Below are 15,646 nucleotides of genomic sequence, written 5' to 3'. Positions count from 1 at the left end.
ACACACTTTAAAATAATTGTACTTTAGTATATTTTCTAAAAAATATACTTGAAGTGAAAATTCAGTTTATTTATTTGTTTGAAGTGTATTTATTTGCACTTTACTTAAAAATATATTTTAGATATATTTGAACTATGTGCTGGAAATGATCATTGTATGCATTAAAAGTATACTTTCAAAATATACAATAGTATATTGTACAAAGTATAGCTTTAGCTAAGTAATGTGTGTATTAATGTGCATTTGTTATTGAAGACAAAGTGTGCAAATATTATTTGGAATAAGCCAAATATTTCTACTTTTTACTCAAATAATACACTTATGATATATTGCTTGTGTGTTTCGAAGTCACAAATAAAGTACACTTTAAAATCACCAATCAAGCATGTAATTAGTCAAGTATGTAACAGTAAACTAAAAGTTATGCTTTACTACAATTTAATTACAACTAAAATATACTTAGTACAAAATTAGTTGTTCCAAAGTAGCAAACTTCAAGTTAACTTGAACTTCAACACACTTGAACGTTGTCAGATAACATCTTTGCATAACTTAATGGGAATTTTAGCACTACTTTGGTTAATTAAAAGTGATCATTGGTGTAAGTCATTACAAATAACAATGCAATGCATGAGTATTTGATGTTTTAATAACAGATTCCCATATACAAACTGTATATTGTGATATTGTTGGCCACGTCACCAGACTCAGGCATATAACCGTGTGCTAAATAAAAACACATGCAGTGGATATTCAATGATTTTAAAGGAAAGCAGTGGAGGAATGCATTCTCCAATGAAATCGTCCTTTTTCATACATTGACGAGGCGCTGTCGTCAGTTGGATACACACACACACACACACACACACACTACAATGAGACAAAACATCTGTCAGAACTGAATGCATTTGCAAAAAAATAAATAAAAAAACGAATGGATGGTATTATTAAAGCAGTATTTTTAAAAAACGTACAATAAAAATACACAAAATGTCCCAACATTCACTAATTGGTCCATTGCATTTCTCAAGTTAACAGCAAAAACAATGACAACGCTACAATCATACAAAACAAAAGTCCCAAAATATCCGAGATAAAAAATTATAATAATAATAATAAACACAAATGAGACTTAAGTGTTAAGCATACATACTGTCAGGGGTAAAACACTGTTTTTTCACATAATAAAGCTGGGAATGATCGCATATTCAGTAGCTTGGCCTTTGTCTAAAACACAAGCCAACTCTAGGAGAAGAAACGTTCACGGTCACTAAAGTAGCCGAAGTCACATGACGTAACACACAAACCACATCCGGGCCAACGAGAGCGTCCTCTACGCAGACGTCTAGAAAGACTCAATGTCCTCAAACATGGCTCTTCACAGACTTCTCAAAGCAAGTTTAATGCAATCCTAGCAGTTTCCGAGAGTGTTCACTACAGAGAAAGCAATCCTTTAAAGGAGCACTCCACTTTTTTTTTTGTTTTAAACAGTTTTACCGTTTTCGACTCCATTCAGCCGATCTCCGGGTCTGGCGGTAGCACTTTTAGCATAGCTTAGCATCGATCATTGAATCTGATTCGACCGTTAGCATCTCTCTCAAAAAAATGACCAAAGAGTTTCAATATTTTTCCTATTTAAATCTTGACTCTTCTGTAGTTACATCGTGTACTAAGGCCGACGGAAAATGAAAAGTTGTGATTTTCTAGGAACTATTCTCTCATTCCTGCGTAATAATCCAGGAACTGCTGGCGTACCAGAAGCGCAATGATATTAGACAGCGCCTGAAAATAGTCCCCAGCTCGGTAACTTCCAACGTGACCGGCACTAAGTGTGTAATATCATTGCGCTGCTGTACGGCAACAGTTCCTGGATTATTACGCAGGAATGAGAGAATAGTTCCTAGTCATATTGGCCTAGAAAATCACAACTTTTCATTTTCTGTCGGTCTTAGTACACGATGTAACTACAGAAGAGTCAAGGTTTAAATAGGAAAAATATCGAAACTCTTTGGTCATTTTTTTGAGAGAGATGCTAACGGTCTAATCAGATTCAATTATCTATGCTAAGCTATGCTAAAAGTGCTACCGCCAGACCCGGAGATCGGCTGAATGGATTCGAAACCGGTAAAACTGTTGAACTCTCGGGGAACTGGAGAATGTGAAGTGTTCCAAAAAAGTGGAGTGTTCCTTTAAGTCAGGATCACAAAATACACTTCCAGCTAACAGGGAACGTTCTCTCCAAGTTATGAACAAACGTTCTTCCAGTAACGTTAACTGAACGTTCGTTCAAAGTTACCTGGGCTCGAAACATTATAGATCAAAAACATAATTCATCAAACATTTGATCAGTTGGATGTTCGTCTAACGTTTTTTAAATGTTACAACTGGTTTCAGAATGTTCAAAGAAAATTCAAAAGTAACGTTCTCATGATGTTTGAAGAATGTTTACTTAACGTTCGAATAGCCAAGAAACTGACAGTACATGTGAAATCTATTGACGACATTAGCTGTGTTTCCATCCGACTCCGGCGTTTCAGAAACACCAAACCAACATTAGAGACTCTGCGACGCCATTGGTCCACTGGTTACTCCAGTTCTCCAATCACAGCTGACGCTGAGAAGAAGTCACGTGGGGTTTTGAGGGAATTATTGAGTAAATGTGTCGTAGTTCATGTGCATGACTTCTTATCAGTTAATAAATGATCCACCTCAATTGAGCATGTGCGTTTTTTTAAATTTGTGCGCAACTTGGCGTTTTCATCAAGCATTTTTATATGCGATATTTAAAACAAATATGTGGATGGAAACACAGCTATTGAATGCAGATGGGTTACTTCTGTTAACCTGATGTTAAAGCTGATCTGCTTAATGGGAATACTTGAATTGAACGGCAAACGTTCAGCCGTTTGATACAACATTGTCCTTTCGAGAAGTCTGCATGGCGTAGTACACACTTCACATCGTGATCCAGATCTCTGAAAATAGCCAAGCTCAAATCCACCTGTAAATGTGCAAAATTTAGCAAGAGGCATAGCAGGTGTAAGGAATAGCGCCTACTCCATGCTACAAGAGTTAAACGTGTCGAGAAGTTTCTCTCTTCGATTGCATCTGACTTGCGTTCAACAAGGCAAATTTCAGGAGCTCTAAACAGTCACGTGGAAACGGCACGATTTCATTTAGCGGTGATGTTTTTTTGCTTGGCAAAAACTTAGCAAATGTATAAAATCTCGCTTTTGCGGTTCATACGCCATTTCTAGACAACATTAACCTTGTTAATCTCTCTAATCTATGAAGCGGAAAACTCGTCTAGCGGTCGGACGGATGAACGCAACTCTCAACGGCGAAGCAGAAGATGCACTTTCCCGTCCGACAGCTTATGAAGCACTAGCACACGAAAACAACAAATCACCAATTCCCCTACAATCTGCAAAACATTCAATGCATCTGTCGCTATGTACAATATAGGATCTTCATATATTAATTATTCGAGTTCTTATTCCATTATAGAGTAGTCTGAATATGTACAATAGAAGACTCAATGATCAAATAAATAAATAGAAAGTAAAATGGCCTTTCGCAGTGTTATTGGCTAAAGAAGGGGTTTCTGCAGAGAAGAGTCTCGATCTTCGATCGTTTGCAGTCTGCCTGTGCATCATGGTCCCGTGTGCATTTACATGTGACGTTAATGTAAAACTAAAGCGTGGATGGAGGACACATTTGTGTGAAACACTGGCTCCTGGCTCTCGGGAATGAAGCTTCGGCTATACGACGGTCCCGCTCGGAGAGTTTCCATTCTGTGCTGACAGCGGTTGAGACGGATGCTAGAGCAGAAACACAAGAAACACCATGAGTTTGACTCTAAAGAAAATACACAAAATATATATTTTACTAAATAATTTGGACTCTAAAATTGGTACAAAAACAAAGTGATGTCGTAGCAAGCCGTGTTCCAAATTTGAAGTTAATATCATAAAAATTGAGGTTCCTGTGAGATTTTGTTTCGGCACAGTGCCAAAAATAGCCATTGGGTTTGATATATGTCCCAATATCACCTCTGTCACAAACCAGCAGCCAAATATTGAATCTTGAGCTCTCCAATGATATGCTTCGTCAAGTTTAGAAAAAGTTTTGATTATAAAATACTAGTGCAGTAACATGACTCCGCCCACTAGGGGGAGGAGCCTGCTAAACGGTTTTAAAGTACCATTTCGATGGTAACGCAATATTCAATTTTTAAAAAATGACTTGAGAGTTGATGCTTTCGAATTATACCTTATTTATGATGACTACTAAAATATGTGATAGGAAAAAAGGCAGTTAAAAGGATAAACAAAACTTTATTCATATTTTGAAAGTTAATTGGGAAGAGTGTAAGTAACAGTTGGTTCCGGAAGTAAAAATCGATACATTTTGTAAAAATTTAAAAGCCATCAGCCCGTATTATTTCAACTGCTTTTTAAAATAACTGTGTTAAACTACATTACCGAGTCGTAGCGCTAACTTTTAAAAACATATACATAGTAAATTTCCTGTTTAAATGTCTATTTATGATCTAGGTTCTTACAGGCTTGCCAAATCAAACATAGTACCGTTGAAGTGAATTACAAGGGTGTTTGCAGTGGGCTGTTTACATTAATCTCGCCTCATAAAAGCATTCTGAGGTGAGAGTACATTCTCAGAATCAGCCGAACGCATGAAGCTAGCCTAGAGCGCCATCTGCTGTTAAAACCCAAGCTAGGAATCGATTAGAGAGAGAGAATGGCTATGCATTGGCTATGGAATCGATCCACGAATCGTGATGCATCGATTTATTGTCCCAGCCCTACTGCTTTCATTTATATTTTTTAATTGCATTAAAAATTGCTTTACGTTTAGATCGGGACTCACCGCTTTGCCGGGTCGAGCCCAAGTGCAGATGAGCCCCTCCTGGCACGCAGTGATGATGCAATCGTTCATGAACACGAGCACAGTGAGTCGCTCGTGGGCGATTTTCTTGCACACTAGCGGCTCCAGTAGCGGCACCTCATTCATGCGCGGACACAGCGTGGTTCCCAAGACCTTAGCGCCATCTAGACGGTTGCTACGCGGAGCCACGTTGATCTTATCATTGCTTTTGCTGATGTTCCCGAGGCTGTGGTAGCGCTTGTGCTCCTTTTCTCCTCCAACCCCGGATTTGTCCGATTTACGCTCTTGCAGCGACAGCGTAGCGAAGCGTCCAATGCTAAACGGTGTAGTTGCTCCAGCTGCGGTAGCGCCTCCGCTAACCGCGCTTATCTCCGTCGCCCCCTGGCTTTTGGAGGTGTTCGCAACTGCAGGGTGTGGAAGTGAATTTGAGCGCGACAACGAACGAGGTAAAGGTAGCGGTAATGTAGACGCCTGATGCGAGGGATGATGGTGGCCTTCGACTACGCCACTTCCGCTAGTGATGTTTAACGCCGTGGATGTCGTAACGGTGGAGCCGAAGGTGTTCGTAAGCGCTCTGGAAAGCGGAAGTCGCGGATATAGCACGTCATCCGTAAGATCCCACAAACAGAATTGTGTGTCTTGCCCGACGGATCCGAAACGGTAGGATACGGACGAAGCGCCACCTTTCGAGCTGTGCCGCGAGAGGCGCGACAGCGTGCTGCTAGTGCGCACGCGTGCGAAGTGTAGCGCCCCCTGCTGGAGATCCTCCTCGCTCCCGCTAAGCTCCATCGGCTCCATCGGATCGTCGTCCTCTAGGTTAGTGGTAAACGGGTCGAACGCCACAACGTTAACCCAAGATTTGTGACCGTGTCCGCGTGCTACGACTCGGCTTTCTGCGAATGACCACACCGTCACTAGATCGTCTTCTCCGCCGGTTGCTAAGTATTTCCCGTCGGGGCTCCAGGACACGCAAAGCAACCCTCCGAAGTAGCTTTTCATGACTCCTTGCAGCTCCATTGAGTCGAAGTGGAAGACGCGGAGGCATCCGTCCTGTCCGACACACGCTACGTGAACGCCGTCGGGCGAGAACGCGAACTCGTTCAGGCCTCCCTCGCCGACCACCCAGCGGAGTAACGGGTTGCGGGGCGTTTTAGTCTTGCAGGAGTAGACGGAGAAGCCCTCGCCCTGGCGGAGGAGGCAGTATTGAGGCGCCGTGGTCCCGCACGGATGCTCCACGTTGTAGAGGTAAAGGTGACCGCTAGCGTGAGACGCCAAGAAGAGATTCTCAGACTTCGGCAGCCATTTTAGACACGTCACTTTGGATTTGTCTATCAATCTCTGCGGGAGAGAAATCACACAATATCAGTAATGTGACGATATGAAAATTACAAACTGACATTTATTATGTAAATTAGGGCTGGGATATATACCGATGAATCGAGAAATTATTTTGGATCGATTCCAATTTTTCCCGAATGCATCGCGATTCTCTCTCGAATCGATTCTGAGTTTGGTTTTTAACAGCAGATGGCGCTGTGTGCCGTAATGGCTTACAATGCCTGACACACACTTTACTTGTCCCTTCTATAACATAATCATTCATAAAGTTTGAAAAGGTTGAAGCGGATTACAAGGGTGTTTGCTGTGCTGTTTACATTAATCTCGCGTCATAAAAGCATTCTTCGTGAGCGCTCTTCTTCGTGAGCATTTGAGCGTGCGGTTAAAAACTAAGCTCAGAATTGGAAAAAATTGGAATGGATCCACGAATCACGATGCATCGATATATTGTCCCAGCCCTACTGTAAATATTACTTTCTTTTCATCAAAGAATCCTGGGAAATAAAATGTATCATGGTTTCCTCATAAAAATTAGGCTGTTGAGATTGTTTTCAACACTGATAATAATCATAAATGTTTCTTGAGCATCAGATCATCATATTATCCTGATTTCTGGAGGATCATGTGACTCTGAAGACTGGAGTAATGATGCTGAACATTCAGCTTTGATCACAGGAATAAATTACACTTTACATTCATATGATTTACATTCTAATATTTTGTCCTGTATTTTTGATCAAATAAAGGCAGCTTTGGTGAGCTGAAGAGACTTCTTTCTAAAAGTATTACAAAATCTTAGCTACCCCATAGTGATTGCGAGTTGTAAAAAGGTCAAGTAGTAAAGACTGAGAAGGAGCTTTTCATGCTTTCGAGTAGATTGAAAAACACAAACTGCCACGAGGAAATTACTAAATGCCTGTGGCTGTTTGCAAGTGTTTTGTGATCTAAAGAGAGTTCCTGTTTTCATATCACTGATGTAGAAACATGATGTCAGAATCCACAGGACGCCGGATCTCCAGACATTTGTGACGTTCGCTGAACATCATCGACCAGGATAGTCCACAAAATAATGCTTTCATAATTAGAAACTGTTCAGCATGGAAAAATATGAAAGTTAGGATGGTAGAATTATGAAATTAAATCATCACTGACCAAATCAGGACTGTAAAGATTCTAAATGGAACTTTAATGGGTTCCGACAGACGCATCATATTAGTGGTTCCCATAATGGGATTTTGAAAATAATTTTAGTTAATTAATTTAGTTTAAATACATTTTTAATAAAATTTTATGAATTAAGCAGCGTGTAAAAACTAAATTACCCGTTAAACATGAAATTATTCAATCATTTTTAAAGTCCCCCTGTGGTGTAAATCCAGTTTTTAATGTAGTTTATGTGTCTATGTGGTGTTTTTAATCCGCTTTAACACACACCATGTGTAAGTTCATAAGTGGACAGCATTGCTGAGTATTTTCTGCTTAAAACTGCAGTGAACCAAAGACAGTCTCAAAAACACGGTGTGAAATCGCTGGTGTTTCTGACATCACAAACTATTGCATATTCATAGAACTGTGTAACCAATCAGATCAACGTGTGATCGTCAACCAGTGGATCTCTGAGTGAGTGAGTGAGTGGGGGCGGAGCTCATTTGCATATTCATAGAACTGTGTAACCAATCAGATCAACGTGTGATCGTCAACCAGTGGATCTCTGAGTGAGTGAGTGAAGGCGGGGCTCATTTGCATATTCATAGAACCATGCATACTAAATGAGGCAAGGGTGTCGAGTTGCATTCAAGATATTTTAAAGCATGACAAAAAAAAAATGAAGGAAAAAATGCTTAAATATGTCATTTTGGTGATCAAAGATGAGTTTTAAGGGCTCAAATGATTGACTACAGAGACGCTTAAGACGCTTCTTCTATTTCGAACCGTCATGTCTAAGAGTGTAACATCTATGACTCAATGATGCAGATGTGTGTGTAAATGAGTGTGTTCTCCTCTGCTCACCTCCTCGTTGAAGAGTTTGCTGGTCTCCTTCTTGATGGGGTCGAGGTATTGCACCTGTCCCGCGGAGAAGCCCACGATCAGAGCCACGCTGTCAGCGGTGGCCGAGTACTGGTTAAAGTCGTGACACGTGGGCTGAGTTCCCTTATAGATGCGCTTGTCTATCGGCTTACTGAGATCCACCGCCTGCAAACGCACAGAGATTCACAGGCTTCTGTCATTGGGGTTTGAAGTCGTTTTATATTTGTATACACTCCAGAAATAATGTTCTTCCTCAGTGTTTCTGTCTTGTGTTCCAACACAAATATCTAAAGATTCTTAAATCAAGATACATTTACCGGAGAAGCAACATGACTGCTGAATGTTTGCTCAGTGTATGCTGTAAACAAGAACAAATAGTCAGTCCGGTCGGAAAAATATTCTTGTTTTCTCTTTCAATTAAGAATATTTTTCTGCCCACATTGACTTTTAAGTTTTAAGCACAAACTCACTTCATCTTGATACATTTTTAGTAAACAAGTCTTAATATCTTTAGTCATTTTGCTTCTCCAGTAAATACAAATAAGATGAAAATAAGTTATTTCAGTAAACAACTATTTTATTTCAAAGATGTTTTAATTCATGACCCAGATTCGTATATATATGAAAGGACAACATCTTTGTAATCATTTTGGTATTATTTGCACTCGAATACTGATCGTCACAAACTCTAGTGTAAAATTTCAACATCTAACATATTCTTTTTACAAATGTGCAAACCACAACTTCTCTTTTTATATACATACAATTATGAAAACAGGATGAGTCTCTGAGCAGATCAAGAGGATAAACAAAACAACACCAAGGGTCGAGTGTGACATCTGTGGTGGGTCAGTGGCCACTAAAGCCATTTAAAAGCATTTCAAGCACTGGACACTGTTTGTGAAAAGCGCTGTTACATTAAAGCGCTGTTACATTAAAGCGCTGTTACATTAAAGCACTGTTACATTAAAGTGACGTTACATTAAAGCACTGTTACATTAAAGCGACGTTACTTTAAAGCGCTGTTACATTAAAGCACTGTTACATTAAAGCGCTGTTACATTAAAGCACTGTTACATTAAAGCGACGTTACTTTAAAGCGCTGTTACATTAAAGCACTGTTACATTAAAGCACTGTTACATTAAAGCACTGTTACATTAAAGCACTGTTACATTAAAGCGCTGTTACATTAAAGCGCTGTTACATTAAAGCGAAGTTACATTAAAGCGCTGTTACATTAAAGCACTGTTACATTAAAGCGCTGTTACATTAAATCGCTGTTACATTAAAGCGACGTTACTTTAAAGCGCTGTTACATTAAAGCACTGTTACATTAAAGCGCTGTTACATTAAATCGCTGTTACATTAAAGCGACGTTACTTTAAAGCGCTGTTACATTAAAGCACTGTTACATTAAAGCACTGTTACATTAAAGCGCTGTTACATTAAAGCGACGTTACTTTAAAGCGCTGTTACATTAAAGCACTGTTACATTAAAGCGCTGTTACATTAAAGCACTGTTACATTAAAGCGACGTTACTTTAAAGCGCTGTTACATTAAAGCACTGTTACATTAAAGCACTGTTACATTAAAGCACTGTTACATTAAAGCGACGTTACTTTAAAGCGCTGTTACATTAAAGCGCTGTTACATTAAAGCACTGTTACATTAAAGCGACGTTACTTTAAAGCGCTGTTACATTAAAGCACTGTTACATTAAAGCGAAGTTACATTAAAGCAACGTTACATTAAAGCGACGTTACATTAAAGCGATGTTACATTAAAGCGAAGTTACATTAAAGCGACGTTACTTTAAAGCGCTGTTACATTAAAGCGACGTTACTTTAAAGCGCTGTTACATTAAAGCACTGTTACATTAAAGCGAAGTTACATTAAAGCAACGTTACATTAAAGCGACGTTACATTAAAGCGATGTTACATTAAAGCGAAGTTACATTAAAGCGACGTTACTTTAAAGCGCTGTTACATTAAAGCGCTGTTACATTAAAGCGAAGTTACATTAAAGCAACGTTACATTAAAGCGCTGTTACATTAAAGCGCTGTTACATTAAAGCACTGTTACATTAAAGAAACGTTACATTAAAGCGCTGTTACATTAAAGCGATGTTACATTAAAGCGAAGTTACATTAAAGCAACGTTACATTAAAGCGCTGTTACATTAAAGCGAAGTTACATTAAAGCAACGTTACATTAAAGCGCTGTTACATTAAAGCACTGTTACATTAAAGCGAAGTTACATTAAAGCAACGTTACATTAAAGCGATGTTACATTAAAGCGCTGTTACATTAAAGCACTGTTACATTAAAGAAACGTTACATTAAAGCGCTGTTACATTAAAGCGACGTTACATTAAAGCGACGTTACATTAAAGCGACGTTACATTAAAGCGCTGTTACATTAAAGCGATGTTACATTAAAGCAACGTTACATTAAAGCGATGTTACATTAAAGCACTGTTACATTAAAGCGCTGTTACATTAAAGCGCTGTTACATTAAAGCGACGTTAGATTAAAGCGACGTTACATTAAAGCGACGTTACATTAAAGCACTGTTACATTAAAGCGACGTTACATTAAAGCACTGTTACATTAAAGCACTGTTACATTAAAGCGAAGTTACATTAAAGCGACGATACATTAAAGCGACGTTACATTAAAGCACTGTTACATTAAAGCACTGTTACATCAAAGCAATGTTACATTAAAGCGCTGTTACATTAAAGCGCTGTTACATTAAAGCACTGTTACATTAAAGAAACGTTACATTAAAGCACTGTTACATTAAAACGCTGTTACATTAAAGCGCTGTTACATTAAAGCGCTGTTACATTAAATCGCTGTTACATTAAAGCGACGTTACATTAAAGCGCTGTTACATTAAAGCACTGTTACATTAAAGAAACGTTACATTAAAGCACTGTTACATTAAAACGCTGTTACATTAAAGCGCTGTTACATTAAAGCGCTGTTACATTAAATCGCTGTTACATTAAAGCGACGCTACATTAAAGCGCTGTTACATTAAAGCACTGTTACATTAAAGAAACGTTACATTAAAGCACTGTTACATTAAAACGCTGTTACATTAAAGCGCTGTTACATTAAAGCGACGTTACATTAAAGCGCTGTTACATTAAAGCGACGTTACATTAAAACGCTGTTACATTAAAGCAACTTTACATTAAAGAAACGTTACATTAAAGAAACATTAATGTGCTGTTACATTAAAGCACTGTTACATTAAAGCACTGTTACATTAAAGCGCTGTTACAATAAAGCGGCGTTACTTAAAGCGACGTTACATTAAAGCGCTGTTACATTAAAGCGTTGTTACATTAAAGCGCTGTTATATTAAAGCGTTGTTACATTAAAGCGACGTTACATTATCATCAACATCCACCAATGCTACATTTTTCTAAATGTCATAATCATTTGTTAACAAACAAGCATTCATTACTTCAACAAGCTCACTGTTTCTGCCTTAAATTATTACATTGTTTAAATTAATCCACTTTTAGCTAACTGTGATGTACATTTCTGAAAAATACATAAGAGTTTCCTCTGATAACAGACTCTAAATTGTAATGTGGACTCATGCATTTTGCTGCTTTTAAACGATGTGTATTTTGAAAAGAGCTATACAAATAAATGTGATTTGAATTACTTTAAAGCGCTGTTACTTTGACGCGCTGTTATATTAAAGCGCTGTTACTTTGACGCGCTGTTATATTAAAGCACTGTTACTGTGGTGGTTTTGGTTTGACACACTCCGTGTCTGATTAAGTTGACTTATGGGTTAGACTGATCATCTGTTGATTGCTCATGTCTGTGTCTTGTATGTGAGTTCAGTAAAAAGGATGCACTCGCTTATAGAGCCACACAGTCTCATGGTGTGTTATTAAATGAACATAAAGGACACTAGAACACAACATGGTGTCAGAAGTGACAGTGATGTGAGTACCGCGAGCAGTTTTGTTGACACGAGCTGATTAGCGCGCCAGCTTAAATTTAAACGTAACGTAACGATAGACGAACATGGAACAGTTCAAGCCACCTTCGCCACTAGTGCTGACGGGCAATTTAGCGGAAAATTGGCGGAGATGGGAACAGCGTTTTCAGCTGTACATGACTGCGACGGGAGCCAGTGATAAACAAGAGCAAGTTAAAATAGCTATTTTGCTTCACACCATTGGAGAAGAGGCATTAGAAGTGTATAATACACTCTCCATCCATCTCGTAGATGAAGAAAATGAGACGATGGAAGACGTGCTCACAGCATTTCGAGACTACTGCAGCCCACAAAAAAACGTTGTGTTTGAGAGGCATCAATTCTGGTCTCATCCCATGGCAGATGGCATTACGGTGGACAGATTCATCACAGAGCTAAAACAAAAAAGCAAAGACTGTGAGTTTGGCCCAGGTGAGAATGACATGCTTAGAGACAAGTTGGTGTTTAGTATAACAAACCCTTCTCTCAAAGAAAGATTACTTCGTGAAAATGACTTGTCATTACACAGAGCTATTGAGATATGCAGGGCAACTGAATTAGCCAAAACACAGATACAGGCAATGCAAAATACTGCTGCTGTCCAAGACTCTCAAGTAAATGCTATAGAAAAAGCAACACAACAGAGAAAGCCTGGTGCAAGGAGTAAAAGTTATAAGAAACCAGCAACTCGAAACTGTCGCAGATGTGGAAAGAGTCATGAGCCAAGGCAATGCCCAGCCTTCGGAGCAGTATGTCATAAGTGCGGCAAAAGTAACCACTTTGCCAAGGTATGCCACGCAGCTAGTCAAAACGATAGCAGAGCAAAGACAGTGCACAGCATAGTGAATGAAATTGATTCCATGTACATTGGCATGTTAGGACACGCACAGGGGCATGAGATGGAACAAATAAAGGACAGTGCATGGTACACGACAGCTACCATCCGTGGCATAGAGATAAGCTTCAAACTGGACACAGGTGCAGAGGCAAATGTGCTACCTCTGTCCATTGTCCAGAAGATCCCTGGTCCTGTTAAGCCACAGCCTACATCAACGGTGTTGATAGCATTTGGGGGAACGCGCTCCACCCCAAAAGGTGTTGTGTCACTGAAATGCAAGACCCACAAAGCTACAGCTACATTACAGTTCTATGTGTCCGATCAATCAGACATGCCGATCCTGGGCAGAGCAGCATGTGAGGAGCTGCAGCTAGTGAAAAGGATTGAGCTGCTGGCAAAAAAGTCAGTGTCAACCAAAGAAGAGCTGGTCATGATCCATCCATCAGTCTTCACTGGGTTAGGTGAGTTCCCAGGAGTCCATCATATACATGTTGACCCAACAGTCACACCGGTGATCCATGGATGCAGAAATATTCCACTGTCTGTTCGCGACAAGCTGAAAGAAACACTTCAAGATCTTGTGCAAAGAGGTGTTATATCCCCTGTTACGGAACCCACTGAATGGGTAAACAGCCTCGTTATCACAGAGAAGAAAAATGGTACACTGAGGGTATGCTTGGATCCTCGTGACCTGAATAAAGCCATAAAACGGCAGCACTACTCCATCCCCACTCCTGAAGATGTGTGCAGTAACCTGGCTGGAAAGTCTATCTTCACCATTCTTGATGAAAAAGATGGTTACTGGCAGATCAAGTTGGATGAGCCGTCCTCAAAACTATGCACTTTCAACTCACCATGGGGCAGATATCGTTTTCTGAGACTCCCATTCGGGATCAAGTCAGCGAGTGAGGTGTTCCAGCAGAAAAACTGCGAGACGTTTGGTGACATACAAGGAGTACACATCATTGCCGATGACATGATCATCGCAGCCTCATCAGAGCAAGAGCATGATGAAATCCTTAGTAAGGTCATTGAGAGAGCAAAAACAGCCAAGGTGAGATTTAACAGTGATAAGATCCAGTTCAAGGTAAATACTGTGACATACATGGGACACATCATCACACCGGATGGCCTGAGACCTCATGATGCAAAAGTGAAAGCGATCATTGACATGCCACCCCCAGAGGATAAGCAAGGCCTGCAACGTCTACTTGGCATGACTAAGTACTTAGCTCAGTACATTCCGAATGAAGCGTCACTCACAGCGCCTCTAAGACAATTGCTGAGGAAGGATGTTGTATGGCAGTGGAATCCACATCATAGCACTGCTTTAGTGAGCTTGAAGGCTGCTCTCACACGATCACCTGTCCTAAAGTTCTATGATCACAAAAAACCACTAACAATACAGGCTGACTCTTCGAAAGACGGCTTGGGAGCTTGTCTTCTGCAAGAGGGACACCCTGTGTGCTATGCATCACGAGCACTCAATGACACTGAGCAAAGATATGCTCAAATAGAGAAAGAGCTGCTCGCCATAGTCTTCGCAGCAAGGAAGTTTCATCAGTACATATATGGCAAGGCAGTGACAGTGCAATCAGATCATAAGCCCCTGGAGAACATCATGCAGAAACAGCTGTGCAAGGCCCCAGCACGATTGCAGCGAATGCTCTTACAACTACAAAAGTATGAACTGAACATTGTATATACACCGGGCAAGCACATGCATATTGCCGATACACTATCCCGTGCAACTGTAAGTAGGGAGGCTGATGATGGCGAAGACCTCTATGATGAGAAAGTTGTGCATGGGTTGGAGGCCACAGATGCACTGAGTCCACAGACACTCCAACAATTGAAAGAGGCCACTGCAGCAGACAAAGTGTTGCAAGATCTGTGTGAGAAGGTAGAGACTGGCTGGCCACAGAAAAGACGTGGTGTGAATGTTAGCCTACACAACTTCTGGCCTATGCGGCACAAAATCAGCGTACAGAATGGCATTGTGATGGTAGGAGACAAGATAATTATACCTCAGAGCTTCAAAAAAGTAATCTTAGAAAAGCTACACATTGCTCACCAAGGTATCCAGAGAACAAAGGCCAAAGCAAGAAAATCCCTATACTGGCCTGGAATGGCACTAGACATAGCGATGATGGTGGAGAAATGTGCTCCGTGCCAACAACTCCAGCCATTACATCAAAAAGAGCCACTCATCACACACGACGTTCCAGAACTCCCGTGGATGAAGGTTGGAGCAGACATTTTTGAGCTGAGAGGTCAGTCTTATCTATTGCTAGTGGACTATTTGACAAAATATCCAGAGGTACTGAATTTACCAGACAAATCAGCCCACTCAGTAATACAAAAGATGAAATCAGTCTTTGCCAGGCATGGTATCCCGAAAGAATTAGTGAGTGACAACGTACCATTTGCTAGCTATGAGATGAAGTCTTTTGCGGCATCATGGGACTTTAAGCTCACATTCTCCAGTCCAGGATACCCTCAGTCCAATGGACTTGCTGAAAGA

The 15,646-nt window shown here is 40.1% G+C and overlaps 1 protein-coding gene across 2 annotated transcripts in view; it reads right to left on the bottom strand.

The window, feature by feature from the left end:
- Positions 1-614: 614 nt before the first annotated feature.
- The window catches only part of LOC306997693 (WD repeat-containing protein 20), a 16,666-nt gene continuing 1,634 nt past the window's right edge, over positions 615-15,646 (bottom strand). The window contains exons 2-5 of one of the 2 annotated variants that reach the window (XR_013797433.1): positions 8,254-8,436; positions 4,888-6,243; positions 2,123-3,821; positions 615-1,529 (exon numbers count right to left, since the gene is read on the bottom strand). Coding sequence is in view for 1 of the 2 variants with exons in the window: in XM_079611082.1 (XP_079467208.1) it covers positions 3,762-3,821; positions 4,888-6,243; positions 8,254-8,436 (1,599 nt within the window). In the remaining variant the exon portion in view is untranslated. Of the gene's footprint in view, positions 1,530-1,747; positions 3,822-4,887; positions 6,244-8,253; positions 8,437-15,646 lie in introns of those variants that run through there. The other variant, XM_079611082.1, reaches the window with a different exon arrangement.

The sequence above is a fragment of the Phoxinus phoxinus genome (genome assembly GCF_949152265.1).
Source record: "Phoxinus phoxinus genome assembly, chromosome: 4".
Lineage (NCBI taxonomy): Eukaryota > Metazoa > Chordata > Actinopteri > Cypriniformes > Leuciscidae > Phoxinus > Phoxinus phoxinus.
This window is presented reverse-complemented; position numbering and strand designations above follow the sequence as displayed.